Source organism: Thermobia domestica, chromosome 2 (assembly GCF_964235325.1).
Source record: "Thermobia domestica chromosome 2, izTheDome1.hap1.1, whole genome shotgun sequence".
NCBI classification, from domain to species: Eukaryota; Metazoa; Arthropoda; class Insecta; order Zygentoma; family Lepismatidae; genus Thermobia; species Thermobia domestica.
The window spans coordinates 182,101,571-182,117,467 of NC_137455.1; the positions used below are offsets into that span (position 1 = coordinate 182,101,571).

The 15,897-nt window shown below is 35.6% G+C and overlaps 1 protein-coding gene across 2 annotated transcripts in view; it reads right to left on the reverse strand.

The window, feature by feature from the left end:
- Positions 1 to 15,897, reverse strand: part of wwk (anoctamin 8 white walker) — a 246,261-nt gene that overhangs the window by 194,273 nt on the left and 36,091 nt on the right. For both annotated transcript variants that reach the window (XM_081748153.1, XM_081748155.1), the window contains exon 2: positions 1,636 to 1,721. In XM_081748153.1, the coding sequence (XP_081604279.1) occupies positions 1,636 to 1,721 (86 nt within the window). The remainder of the gene's footprint in view (positions 1 to 1,635; positions 1,722 to 15,897) is intronic.

A 15,897-nucleotide genomic window follows, 5' to 3' on the forward strand; every position in this document is an offset into this window, starting at 1 on the left:
CCACTCTGTACAACCCCCAATTTTACATTCATGCATTTAACGAAAGATTGTTTAATCCCGAAAAATAACGCTATATACATAATCCACTTAAATTCCCATTTAAGGAAAACCACATTTGTAAATTTTTCACATTTAACGAAAAAAAAAAATACTGAAGAAATATCATTAATAAGTAGAAAGTATGCATATTGGCATATACACTACATCATTTATGAGATCCCGTACTCACTAGAATCGAAGTTCTCTTGTAGATGGATACTTCCGAAACGATCGACAAAATCTAGGTCAATAATTTAATAGCTATATCGATATTATTCTTGAGTTCAAAAATGTTAATGTTAGTAATTCTTTTTCTTCGGTTTTTTAGTTTGATATGTGTGATCTGGATTTCAGTACGGTATTTTACACTCATGGGAAGGTGAAAACACTGAGAGTGTAATTTTTTTTTAAAGCGTACAGTCAAGAATTTGTAATTTAAGAACCCGTTTGAAACAAGATGTTTCCTACGCTTGTTTAAGTATGTTAATTTTGTAACTTTTTAAAAATAAATGTACAATCTTTAAAAATACAAATTAAAATCAGTAACAACATCTACTGCTTTAAAAAAATGCATTTAAATATTAAAATACTAGCTTGAATTACCCGCATTGTAGCGTTAAAATAATAATAATAATAAAAAGCTGCAATATGTTCCGTTACTCAGTCACTTTTTTTTTTTACTATGGATTCAACACTTACATGACATTTATGTATCTCCCCCTTCTCGCAGTTGGAAGTGTTACTGTTCATCTAAGAGACCCCGAAAACTATGGATTCGGCACTACTATTGGTCATTTCCGATCTTTATATATATATATATATATATATATATATATATATATATATATATATATATATATATATATATATATATATATATATATATATATATTGAAAATTTGATCTAGTTCGGTAGAGTGGTTCAAACGTAGTAACTTTCATTTTTGTTCATATAGATTACACTCTACAACTTAATGGAATTATTTTACTCGAACATGTATGATGTACACTTCTATACCAAACCCTATTTAGCGAAAAAAATATATATATTTAACTTTCTTTCCTAAGCTCACCAGTACTTTTTCGAATTTTAGTAACTAATGTAAAGATAATGAAAAGTATGAAAAATATACAAAATGAGCCAGATAGTAATTAATCTACAAAACGTTATTACTTTAACCAATGATTGTTTTGAGGATATTAGGTATATTGCAGATACTACCTGGCTACTTCCTACATTTTTTATTTCATTATTTTTAAGTCATTAACTTTCTTTTTTTAAAAAAGTAGGAACTGAGCTTAGTGAAGAGCTTTAAAAGAAAAAGAAACAAAATCTCGAAGCAATTACTTCAATCCAGGGTGTATTGTAAGTAAATAATAATGCTAAAGAGATCGAGCGACCTTGTGAAAGCTGAATATATGTATATATATATATATATATATATATATATATATATATATATATATATATATATATATATATCTATATATATATATATATATATATATATATATATATATATATATATATATATATATTAGCAGATTACTTGCTTAAAAATTGTGTCTGGTTTGCATACAGCTTAATTCACTTACCTGAGTTGGTACTGTTTGAATCCATAATCGTCGTGGTGTCATAAGATGTCCCGAACATGGTATCTTCTTCCGAAGTAAGCGACTGGCTGGAAAATAACGAAATGTTTCTCTGTTAGTAATATTTTTGGTTCAGGTAAACAGCTGTTAATATGCATTTAATTATGTTTTTTCTTTCTTCTTTTAAAATTCAAATGACGAATAAGAGTGTAATTTTAAGTGAGATAGGTGTAGAAGTTCAGCATCGCCCTCATTCTTTCTACGAACTTCAACTGTCATTTTGATTCTCTACTAAATTTATACACATTATGTATTGGATGTTGTGCCAAAATATATAACACAAAATATATATGGTATGTCGTCTCAACATGTCAACGAAAGGTGATTGCTAATTCTATTCTCGGTTCCGGCTCCATTATGGCCCGTCATTTTTCAATGTTTTTACAATGAGATTGGTGGATTCAGTTGTAATGGTAGCTATTGATTTAAATGCAAGTGAAATCGAAGTATTTTTAAAATTACTTTATAGCTTAAGATCATTTTATGGTTAGTGACAAACTAAACAATCTCAAACTGTGATTATGGGACTTCATGGCCAAGTGCCAAACACGCGTGTCTCGTGTTGCTTTGCTGGTAGGGAACCAGGCTCGTATAAAAGCCACAGTAGTGGTTCGTATCCCATTTTAAAACGTTAAGTCCCATCTCATTATAGCTTCTATGTTAAAAAGGATATTAAACTCCGATCAGTTAAACTACAAATCGTTAGATGCGTTGAGATCTTCTACCTGCTCGCTAAATGAGTTCAAGATCATTCATAATTTGAACCATTAATTATTTTACAAAAATAGAATTTTCTCTTTCATTTCAGTTGTTTCTTACAAGTCGAGATCATCGACTTCTGGTCCAATAGAAGACTCGAATTCGATTTGAACATCGAAGAGAAGTTCTAAGGAACAGTTTGAAAGCGGAAGTAACCTTATGCTAGTGGAACAACTCTCCGTGATTTGGTCTGGCAAAAACACGTTTATGTGATTAAATAAATAAATAAATAAATAAAACATTGAGCATCCACTTTTCTTTAGAATGTCTGTTCCATATGCGTAGACAGAATTCCAGCAAACAAAACCTTATATCCGTCGTTCTCTTGAAGTCTTTCTTAGAACCTTATGCATCTTAATATACTGTTTATGAGCATCGGAAGAGAGCTTTTAAAATGCTGATGTTAGAGTTAAAATGAAATACCACCAAAAATTGACTACGTAAGAAAAGATGCGAGTAGTTATTTGGAAAATTACACTGCTTGCAAGAATTAAGCCCCAAAAGAAGCATTTTTCGTGTAGGCAAATTGTTAGCATACTTTCCCTTCTAGCGCGTAGTCCTAGATTTGATCTCAGATGGGAGAGAAATAGCTAACCAACGTAAGGTACTCTGAAAGCTACTTCTTGTTAAGAAATCAATAGTGGATCGTAAATATCAGAAATACCAAAGCTGATAAACTAACTCAGATTTACTCAGTTTTGATAAACCAAATTATTTCATGTAGGTTAAATATTAAAGCAAGCACATCACCGAGTAACACAGGAGACAATGAATTGATTTATTACGCCTCTACAGAATGCTAATTAAGTATTGAGTTTAATACGGTAGTCAACACGTACTTTCAATTCATTTAATATGGGTTACTCTATGTGCACATAATGCGTTGATATGTAAAAACAAACTTGCTCACGGAGTTACGGAAGATTTACTTAACAGGGTAGAAATGTTTGGGAAACTTTTTATTATGTCTTTTTAAACTTTCTTCTAAAAAAACTCATAACAAAGCATTTAAGTACAAAAGTGCACTAAATTTGCTGACATTCTGTGAATGGATACATTTGACATGCAGATTTCCTCAGTGGTTAGCTTCTATTCGTAATTTTGAGCACCTGTGTTGCGCGAGACCTAAGATTCAGTCTTTCTCGTTATTAGACACACAAGGAACAGGTACACAGTTGCCAAGATGCTTGGGAAAAACGATCTGTTTTAGAGAACAGCAGAACTCTCAAGTTCATCGCACAACGCTTCCCCTGACTTGCTTGCACGACAACTTCGAAGTTTGAGAACTCCTGAGATTCCGTGATTTGTTACCTGGAGAAAACGCCCGGAAGTGATGTACTCCTATTTGCCACGAACAGCTCAAGATTATATTATATCGAGTATGATTACTTAAGACTAAATACAACAGTATTCAGTATATTGTAATATAAACAATGCTCGTTTAGTAATCGATATTATGTAACATAAATAAAATTCTCTGGTGAATATTCAAACCCAAGAGTGACGGGAACGGAAAATGACGGAAACTTCATAACGAGAAACTGCATACGTTTACCAAACATTGTTAGGGTCATTAAGTCTAGGAGGCTCAGGAGGGCAGGTTATATAGCCAGAATGGAAGAAAGTAGGAACGTTTTAAAAATTTTAACTAGAAACCCAATCGAAAAAAAGACCACCAGGAAGACCAAGACGTAGATCGAATGGCAATATTAAGATGGATCTCGCAGAAATAGAAATACAAAATAGAATTTGGATGTAATTAGATATGGACAGAAGTCAATTTAGTACTTTTGAGAATGCGATTTTGAACCTGCTTAGAATTAGATAGTGAATTTAGCAAAGGTTTCTCAGTTTACAATTTCTGAGCTTCTGGTTGACCTCAAAAGAAAAATATTGCTTTTTCATTTAAATTAGTTATTTATATAACGAAATTTATATTGCAAATTTATTCTAAAGATTATATAATTTAGGATGTTCGTATTTCTAATTTTTGAAGTTATGTATTTACAATATGCTCCGTTAAATTTGTATGAAAATGGCAAAACACAGTATATGCATTTTTACAGGAGAGCAAATTACAACCTTTTGCATTAAATTTAAAATTCTTTCAGTGTTCTGGTGAAAACTAAATATGTACTACTAAATAGGGAATTTTAAATTAAGCCATTATCAACTTTTTCCTTTTCAGCATATAGGTCTCAGTGTGACCAACAACCGGAGCGACAAATTATAAAAAGGGCAAAGAGCGACATATGAGTATTATGTTTTGCCATTCTAGTATAGAAATGAAAACCTAAAACTATAATTTTGTAATGTATCATTAAGAGGAGTAGATGGTAATGTTTCACGTTGAAGATACATGAGATTCTAATACTTTTGAAAGTACTAAATAAAAAAGAAAAGAAAGAAAAAGAGAAGAATAAAATAAACATTAAAACCAAAAACAGACTAACACACAAATTTAATTTCACCAGTTCTTTTAGCAATAATAAAATAGAAGTTGAAGACTACGATGGCTCAGCGGTAGATCGCTCGCTTTTAGTGCGTGGGGTCCCTGGTTCGATCACAGCTTGCGTTAAGTAGGCTTTGTGGTGAACAAAGATTGTGTGCGTGAGTTTTTTCGTGGTTATCCCGTTTCCTCCCACTGTCTTTATTCCATCGTTCCAGTCATTGTCACCAGCTTAAGTTTACAGGGCATAACGATTGGACGTCAAACTGAAAATAATAGTAACAACATAATTTAAAGCATAGTTAAAAGTAACTTCCAAGTTCGTTATGAAATAAGTTTTATCTCTGTTATAATTCACAAAACGACTAGTTTTCTAGTAATAAGAAAATTATTGAAAACCCACTATGTGTTTTGCTATGTTAATAGTTGGAGTGTGGTCTTGGTGCTTGTCGTAACCCACTTAAGACACACACACACACACACACACACACACACACACACACACACACACACACACACACACACACACACACACACACACACACACACACACACACTCAGCCAATCAAGAATATAAAGTATTTAGAAAGTCAGACAGAAAGTACAGGCAAAATCGTATTAAATACACTAATACACTAAGAACTATTTTCTTATCTTGAAATATCAAGGATCTGGGTGCGTAGCTTACAAGGGAACCTTCCGAAAATGATAGTTGCAGTGAAAGATGTGGTCTATGCCAATTGAAAGAGCTGTAACAGAGATGAGCATTACCAAAAAATTAGCTGCCCATAGCAATAGGCTCAAGAAATATAAGGGGTCGAAGTTCTGGAAACAGCAAGGTTGGACAAGGGGGGAAAAGTGCAAAGTCCGCAAAAAAGGGGGGCACGGCAAAATACAATGCTGACAAGTGATGTATAGAAAGAGACTTGCCACAATAGGGAACAAATGAAGGCCACCAGTGGGGTTAACAGTGTTGCCAACTGCAATGAAAAGTACATGTTTTGCAAAGAGCACTATATGAAGTGAGTGCAATATTCAGTGTCAACCTTTCATGTAGAACATAAGATATGGCGTGTATAATCAGTGGTACAATCTAACAAAAGAGAATAGAAAAAACAGAAGTACGAAAAAATTGGAAAAGACGAATTTGGCCATAATGCGCCACATTTGATCACGAAATGTGCATATTAGAATGAACAAAACAAGAAAGCACCAAATATGCAGGAAACCGACGTACCTAGAGTCGAAAAGAAAAACGAGTTCCAAAGTTGGCAGCACTAGCCATGAAAATCCAGACAATTCTAATATAGTTAGGCCACTTGCTTCACAAAAAGAAAATTCCGGCAACAGGTATTAGCCTTTGGATCATTTGTACATGCTCGTCCACATTGTACGTGCAATTGTTCGATGAGACAATGGTCCAAACATAAGATACATTTGCAGTGAGCACAGCGGTATACTGCCAATCCGTCACACATGGTACGATGATCGCCTGTGAATGTCTCGAAACAGTACTCTATAGGTGTCGGAACCTTTGGTGGTCTTTCTATCACATATCCATACCTGTAGAAAGCAAACATAATCAAAGGCTTGATCTGCTGTGTGTTGCTGTCTGCAGTACTATCACCGCCTATATGATATATCCAGAGTATTCCCCCTAACTCTGCGACTGAAATAGTTTCAAAGCGAAAAAAATGTGACACATCTAGTTGTGCAGGAATGTACCCATGTCAGCGGGCGACAAACTTTTGTGAGACGCAAGTGCCCCCAAGTCCCCCAATCATAGGGTCCCAGGGGCCAACTTCAAAATTTCAAATAGCACCATCGGTCGGGTACATTTCTTTCGATAAATCTTGGAATATGCAGCAACGCATATTAGAAATATTTACTATATGGGATTTCAAAATGGCCGCCAAAAATATCTGCTCGGTGACAAGAGCAACGTGCATTTTTGGCGGCCATTTTGAAACCCGTGTTTCTTAAAGGCGGTGTTGTATCTATCCAGAGAAATATCATCCACCCCCTGTTCCCATTTGAAATGTTGTGGTTGACCCCTTGAGCCTTATGATGGGGGCCCTAGGGGATTTGCTTCTTACAAAGTTCTCTTGGCCCTCGACATGAGTACGTTCCTGTGCAATTGGATTTGCAACATTTGTTTTCGCTTCGCAGCAAATTGAGATCTCAATGTTCGATGCCATGTTAAGACACAGCATATATTTGTGGCGTCCATTTTGAAAAACATGCTTCATATAGCAAATGTTTCCTATAGATGTTGTTGCACATTCCATGATCTATCGAGAGAGGTACCAGTCGGTCCCTGTTTCCATTTGAAAATTTGAAGTTGGCTCCTGGGGCCCTATGATGGGGATTCTAGGGGCACTTGCTTCTCACAGACTTTTATCACCCCCTGACATTGGTACATTCCTGCACAACTGGATCCGTCACATTTTTGTTCGTTTTGCAGATCTTTCAGGTCACAAAGTTTGGTGGGACACCCTGCATATTCCCGCATACGACCCAACCATGACATAATGTTCACTACTTCTATTATCGGTTGTTGGCTCAATCCAACCATCTCATGTTCCCCAACTTGACATTGCCTCAATCACTCTAGCATTGAGGCATTCCGAGTGATGCCTGTTGCCGGGATTTTCTTTTTGTGAAACGAGTGGCCTAAATATATTAGACTTGTCTGGATGTTCATGGCCAGTGTTACCAACTTCGTAACTCAGTTTTTCTTTTCGACTCTAGGTACGTCGGTTTTCTGCATATTCGGTGCTTCTTGTTTTGTTCATTTTAATATGCACAGCTCGTGATCAAATGTGGCGCATTATGGCCAACTCCGTCTTTTCCGTATTTTTCGTACTTCTGTTTTTTTCTATTTTCTTTTGTTAGATTTTACCACTGATTATACACGCCATATCTTATGTTCTACATGAAAGGCTGACACTGAATATTGCACTCACTTCATATAGAGCTCTTTGCAAAACATGTACTTTTCAATGCAGTTGGCAACACTGTTAACCCCACTGGTGGCCTTCATTTGTTCCCTATTGTGGCAAGTCTCTTTCTATACATCACTTGTCAGCATTGTATTTTGCCGTGCCACCTCTTTTTTTTTTTTTTTTTTTTTTTTTGCGGAATTTGCACTTTTCCCCCTTGTCCAACCTTGATGTTTCCCGAACTTCGACCCCTTATATTTCTTGAGCCTATTGCTATGGGCAGCTAATTTTTTGGTAATGGTTATCTCTGTTACAGCTCTTTCAATTGGCATAGACCACATCTTTCACTGCAACTATCATTTTCGGAAGGTTCCCTTGTTAGACATAATACCAGGCAACCAAGAAAGTTCGTGCGGTTTTTACACCTGCCGCTATTTTTCGTGGGGTAGTAATCATTTCTTCCGCAAGGGGTACCTGTATGTGACAGCTTCTGAAAGTTGAGTCATTGGCACGTCGGCTAACCTAGATAACAGGTCGCATTCGACAGTTCGAGATCAAGTATTCGCAGTGAACCATGTCTGTGTCGAACGCAGTAATCAGGGATTGTTTATTACTGTATGAGTTCAAGTTGGGCACAAAAGGTGCGGGAGCAGCAAGAAAAATATGTGCAGCGTTTGAACAAGGTACAATTAGTGAACGGACAGCTCAAAAGTGGTTTCAGACCATTTCGACCGGCGATGAGACACTTGATGACAAACCTCGATCGGGCAGACCAAAATCTCTGGATTTGGGCCAACTCAAGGCAGCAATTGAAGAGGATTCAAGTCAAACGTGTGAAGAACTGGGGTAAGCGATGAAACCGTTCGTGTGCACTTGTATGAGCTTGGAAAATCGTGGAAACTGATAAGTGGGTTCCTCATGTGCTGACTGCTGCGAACCGTCTCCAACAACTGAACATTTGCTCTTTCTTGCTGATTAGGAACAACAACTGTCCAATTTTGGACCGCATCTAGACGTGTGATGAAAAATGGGTAATGTACGATAACAACAAACGCTCGTACCATTGGCTATTGTCAAATGACTCCATGCCTTTAAGTGCAAAACCTGCTCTTCATCAGTGGAAGGTGATGCTATGTGTATGGTGGACTGCTGTTGGGATTGTGCATTATGAGTTCTTGGAAAGTGGTAAAACCATAACCAAAAAGGTGTACTCAGCATAATTGCAAAGAGTAGCCGAACAGCTTGCAAACAGTAACCTGCACTAGTGAATAGAAATTGTGTTCTTGTCCACCAAGACAACGCTAAACCTCATACAGCAAAGATGACCCTGGTGATTCTTCTCTCGGCTGGGAACTTCTGCCACATCCAGTATTCACCAGACATTGCTCCATCAGACTACCTTTTTTTTTATCTATGGTCAACCATATGCGCAATCGATAATTCAAAACTCTAGAAAAGTTTGAAAACGCTATGGCGCAGTTTTTTAGTCCCACACAAAGATTTCTTTAAAAATGGCATCTACAAGCTTGTAAAACGATGGGAGAAGGTTGTAGAAGCGGATGGTGGATATTTTTCGGAATAAACATAAGGTAAACGCATTTTTGGAACTTTTCGTTTTTGTACTGAAACCGCACGAACTTTCTTGGTTACCTGGTAGTTGTCAGGCAACCAAGTTTCTGGTCTATTCGAAAGGTTTTGAAATCAGCAATTAGTTCATTTAATATCATTGTACAGGTACTATCTGGCTGGTTTCCTAAATTTTTGTACTCTTCATTGTCTTTAAGATAGGATCTATTCGCTAAATTTCAAAAAAGTGTGGTAGAGTGCAGCTAAGACCTTCCATCATAGCCTCGACTTTGCATAAGGATATTTTGGAATAATGTAACAAGAAAATATTTCCCTATATTTAAACATTAGTTCTTTGTAGTCTTACTAGCCTGTATGCAGTCAACAATTATTTTCAACTTTAACAATAAAATGGCGTCTCATGGAGAAATGCCAGACAGAATGTTTGCCGTTACCCTAAAGTGTTTAGTGACAAAAGAAATCAGTCAGAACGGAAGTCAGTGACGAGGAAAGCGACCTCGAAGACATTTTTAGTTTAGATGGAATAGAGGAGAAAGAGTTTGTATTTGTGGCGAGTTCGGGAAAGATAGAGAGTTATGGTATAAATGTTCAAACGCTTATTGCACGAATTGGACTCATAAAGTCTGCAGTCCTTAGGAACAAATAGCTAATGCATATATGTGTGATTTCTGTAGGGCTACTTCAAAATTATATTTTCATTTTTATGAAAGTACTCCGTGCATTTTTTTCTGTGTGATTCACAAGAGTGTTTTACAGATTTATTGAACCTAGTAGCGTTTTAACAGTTTGCAAATTTTGTTTAGCCTATTAACCGCATTTGAACATTGGACTAATAAAGAATACTGTCCGTGGGAGCAAAACATTAATACTATGTCTGTGATTTCTACAATTCCAAATAATGTTTTCATTTTAATGAATATTTTACTTAATGCACCATTATTTCTGAATTTGTTTCATAAGTGTACATTTTGTTTAGCCTATTACCTATTATCTTTTATTTGTAATAGTTTCAAAGATGATGAGGTCTGGTCATGTTTCTCATTAACTTATGTTTGTAATTATAATCATTATTAAAGATTTAAATACTAAATTATGGTATAATTTTAACGTGATTTAATGCATTTCCTTTCTTTCGTAAATGAAAGTTTAAAGTAAATAGTGTGTTCGGGATTACCCTGACCACTGGGGCAATCCTGAACATAGGTACATTTTTAAAACATCTAACTGATTTGTTGAAAAACATTAGTTTTGACTTTCCTCTGGACATCAGTAAACATGAAAAACTTCCATCTTTTTATACACAAGAAATCCTAATTTTAAATCTAAAACAAAAGAGTTATTATAATCAAAGCTTAAATGTTCATGAATACCCCGGTCTCTCCTAATAATATAAATTATAATAATGCATACGTATAAGTTTATATAAAGTAGTAGCTGTATGTAGGACTTAGAATTGTTGCTGCCGTTGGAAGGGTTGATTGGTATAGTCTGTCTCAAAATTAACTTTAACCAATTATTAAATGCTTGATGACTGAGATTTAAAAATTTCGCAACACACCTTACGGTACTGTGCGACACACCAATTGGGAACTACATATTTCCATGTAAGTCAGCTAATTCTCTTCAATCTATGTGCATTATTTTTTGGCTTCTGATCGCTTGTAATAACTTTATTTGACTGCGTATCTTTATAATGCAATACAAAAAAAATCATAAATGCTGTTATTAGAGCGCGGTAACGTAGTCAATAATGCATCTACCTTCCAAGTAGATGGCGTAGGTCGGTTCCCGATGGGGAAAGAAAATTTCTTCACATTTACCATCATTCTAATGCGCCTCTAAGGTTCATCCAGTTTCTTTGAAATGGGTACCTGAGACAATCTGAGGAAGTAATAGAGACCAAAGAGTGGTGCTGACTTTATCACTCTCATGAGGGTCGAAGTCAAGAAAGGGTGATGCTTTTTACCTCCATACACAACCCTTGGATCTTTAGGCGTGTCTAGAAAAAGGGAGGGACCTTTAGTTTTAACAATTGTTGTTTCTTCTTTTTTTAAATCAATAAATGATGCAGGTAAATTTTTAATCGTTTCAACGAGGTACAAAGTCTTGTGCTGAAAATTGGATACATTTAACTCTCAGTACAATTTATTGTGTACGCATATCCAGAGGAAAGAAAACGTTCAAAAACCAATAAATAAAAGGAACAATAGATTCGTTACTATTCATATAAATGATACTTTCTAAATACGAATTCCTTCTACCACAACACCTGGAATTGTATAGATGACACTAAATTTGCAACGTTACAATTAAAATCGTTTCCAATAAGTCGGCTACCAACACTGACCATTGCTATGGTTGTCATGACCATTCTTTGAAATTAGTTCTATTCTGTTTCAGTCTTTATGGCCACGTTAACATTACCACTTTTTATGACTGTAGATGTATTCACATTGTTTATAGCTGTGTTTTCATTCGTTTTTTGCGTTTTAGCGAAGAATCGATTTGCCTTTACCACTGTATCGTGAATAACCACTTTTTTTTTTTTTTTTGTATAAACAACACAAGCTAGACTGAAAACATTGAATAAAATTGAACAATTGAATAGAGAAATAGTAGTATAAAAGCTTATTATTTTTTGTTTTAAGGAACATCAGTACATATGCATTGAAAGCATAGGATTTGCTACATTTAGGTAAGCGAAGCAAATAACAGTATAATACTGTGTATACCTAACGTTAAAACAATCAAATTCAGAGCTCAAAATTTCTAATGACTTCAGTTGTTAATAGTTAGTTTTACTGTATTAACACAAGAGCAATATCGCTGTTTACAATACCCGAATATGTCTAGTAAAGCTCTTTATTAAAGCTACATTATAGCCTATATGATTTAATCAACTACGTATGCTTGAATACGACTAACAATATTTTGTTTTATCATTCAATAGCCATAAAGCATTTGACCATAAGTCATATGACTGTATGGATAACTAAATTATACATCTTTCATTCATTTAATAACTAATAAAACTTTCCAAGGTAGCTGTAATTCTTTACAATGTAATTCTTCAGAAACCTTAAAAATAGTGGCATCATGTTGATTTGCATTAGTATACGTTGGCGGTCTTGGTCTTTCAAGTGTCCTTTGCGTATGGACATTTGCTGGGTGACTATTAACCTTGGACATTTGGTCACCTATTATGCTAAAGTGGCTGTCACTCTTTGTTTGTTTGTTTCAATTTGTCTCTAACTAATCCTTATCTTTCATTAACCAATCTGTCATCACTCTTACAAGATTTCTAAGACTCTACATTTTCATTTCTAGTTTTTAAGCCATTCATATGACATTCGTAGCGTTACACCTTTAATATTGAACGAAAATAAATTCCAACAAAGAGGGGTGACGCAGTGCTTGGCATCCAGGTTTGGTATGGAGTCCCTGATTTGATCCCTGCTCCTGGCAAATGGACTTTGTGGTGGACAAGCACCTTGTGGGTAGGTTTGCTTCGGATTCTTCAGTTTCCTCCCATTTTCTTCATTCCACTATTTCGATCATTATAATTATCACTTTCAGCTTTGAAGCATAATTGTGGAATGTTAAAAAAATAAACTTCAGTACCAAGAAGGAAACATTAGATTGACTCCACAATTGCAGTGCATGTAAAGGATATAAGAACAATAAAATGATTAGCAGTGCAGCTCTGCGATACATTATGCACTCTAGCCATGCTTTCTAGAAAAAGCGATGGGAAGCTGGCGAGAGAGACACAGTTTAGTACTGGCCGAGTACTTGAGTGACGTGAGAATGTCTGGACAGACGAACTGCATGGCAGGTTTCTGGCTTTTAACGAAAAAGAATTGCTCCATATCACAACTGCGGGTCATTCTTTCGCAACATTGGTGCCCATGTTAGACGGAATGTTGCCACAGTAATGCGAATATGAAATCAGTGGCTTTAGGAAGGCAAAGCAACACAACGTGCAGCATCGCAGTGGACAGCGTGGAAATAGGACTTTTGTAAGCTTCACTTTAGTTGCTCGGACAGCCACATATCTAACACTAGCACACGAATTTAAAATCATTGCACATCGATCTGTGTTCTCACGAACATTTCGATCGATGCAAACAGGGCGGAGCATATTTGAACGACGTTTAATGCTGTGGTTCTTTTGACTACACAACATATGCATGTGGGGTTGGAATAGTACAACGAACATCACGCATAGAGAGCTTAATGGCATCACGCATAGAGAGCATCTAGGACGAATTCTTCTGTCTCCCACATTAATGTCTGACGGAGCCGTGACAAAAAAAGCTGAAAGATCAATGCACTCTGCATCACCACATCGATTCGAGACTGAACGTTGTGGTATGAAGTGCAATTGGATTCCATGCCCCTTGTGTCTAACACACCTGACAAGTCTTTGACAGGCCAATGACACATTAATGAGGCATTAAAGCAGTTGTGTTCCTGTTACTATAGACTCTGCATGGGGCTACTTTCCAACAGGATAACATGCGACCGTATGTGACATGCAACATCCTACACTTGATGCAAGAGTACGACAATCCACTGCTTCCTAGGTCAGCGCATTCACCTGATCTCTTGTGGATGGAACACGACTGGTGCATGATTACACATCATCTTATACAATAGAGGTATTCTTCAACTGAAATTAATGAGTTTAAGGATCGTGAACTGCCATATATGGAAGATTATTCCCTGTATGCCTCGTCGTGTCACAATCGTTGGAAGCCCATCGTAAACCCACGCTCTTGACTTCTGAACTTTCGTGGAAGGAACACATCGAAAAAATTGTAAATGTAATAAATTTTTTCATTAAGCAGAATAATGAATCATCAGAGACAAAAATGTAAAGAAAAAATCTTGACTTTAACTTCCATCGGTTATATCGTGCAGGCTAAGGATATTTTATGATAAATGTAGCTCAATTATTGTAAATGAGTTCGTGGAAGAAAAACTATTACGAGCACAGTATTTTCTATCCTAAATTTATGACCTTGAAAGGAACTTGCGCTTCTTTGGATCATGAGTTAGTGCACTAGCACTAGTTACTATGCCTCCGAGTCAAAAGTATCCTTTTTATGTATGTATGTATGTTTTATTAAGCTGTGAAATTTCTTCTTCTTCAAAATCAAAGGTATGTGACCAGACAATTTTGGTAGTATTTGTGGTCTGAAATGTCGGTATTTCTCTATATTTCTTTCATGATTATGTTTATTATTACATATATATTTTTTTCAGCTGTGGAGCACTGTTATTAATGCAGTACCAAGGTAAGTTTCACGCATGCTAATGCCATTGCTATTAACCTTGGGCTATCTAGATTAAACCCTTTATCTTTGTCAGTCATGTTTTCTCTTGCTGTTGGTGTAGGAGAGGTATGCAGTGAATGTGCTACAGCGGTATTTACTGTTCTATTTCCTGAATAGTTAGGTTGTTGTGATCTTTTAACCGTTTCCAACATTGCCGTTGAAGTGTTTCTAAACGGTGCAGTACAATAGGTGCCCTTGTGTTGCTTTGCTGTTTTCTTTGGAAAAGCACATAATCCTATGAAGGGAGTAAAGGAAGCACGTAACTTTGGTCTATCACCTTTGCAAGGCAAGGAGGAATCTTCCATTTGTATACTGCTCTAAATGCTAAATATGACATAACTTTTCTGAAATATTTTTACCTCTTATATTAGCTATCCAGAGAATTGGTTACCGTATTCATTAAATATTTGGAAATGGTTTTAGTTTGAAAAGACACATTTGTACACAAATTTTCCCTATATCTTCCTGTATTTTTTGTGTATTTCTGCACTATTTAATTACAGAGATAAAAATATGCTTTTTCGTTTACTAATTTAAATTTTTTATAAATGAAATTCTCTAAAATGTGAATGGTGTTCTGTTAGACATTTGGTGTACAGGATAGAACCAGCTTTTCCGTCACTAAAGATAATAATAATAATTTAAAAAGCTGGGAATAGTTTGATTAGCATCAGAAGCGATTTGAAAGGTTCATACAGGTTCATACAGGTTCATCGTGAAATGCATGAAATACACTATCAACGTAACCAATAAAAGTATACTGTATAGGTATGATAAAGCGTAATGTACACACCGGAATAAACATTTGGAAAAATATTTGACCTCAGTTGGAGCTCTATCCAGGCATAACATAATAGTTTCTGTATTGGCAGCATGTTTTCAACAGTAAAATTAAATGCTCAAAACAATAGATAAAACAAAATAATTAAAAATCACACCAATTGCCCTCTGAATACTATATCTATATCTATATCTATATCTATATCTATATCTATCTATCTATCTATCTATCTATCTATCTATCTATCTATCTATCTATCTATCTATCTATCTCGTCCCTGATTTTAGTAGAATGATTTTGAATTTGTCGTTCTTCACAAAATACATTGGAAAAATAGGGGAAGGTGAT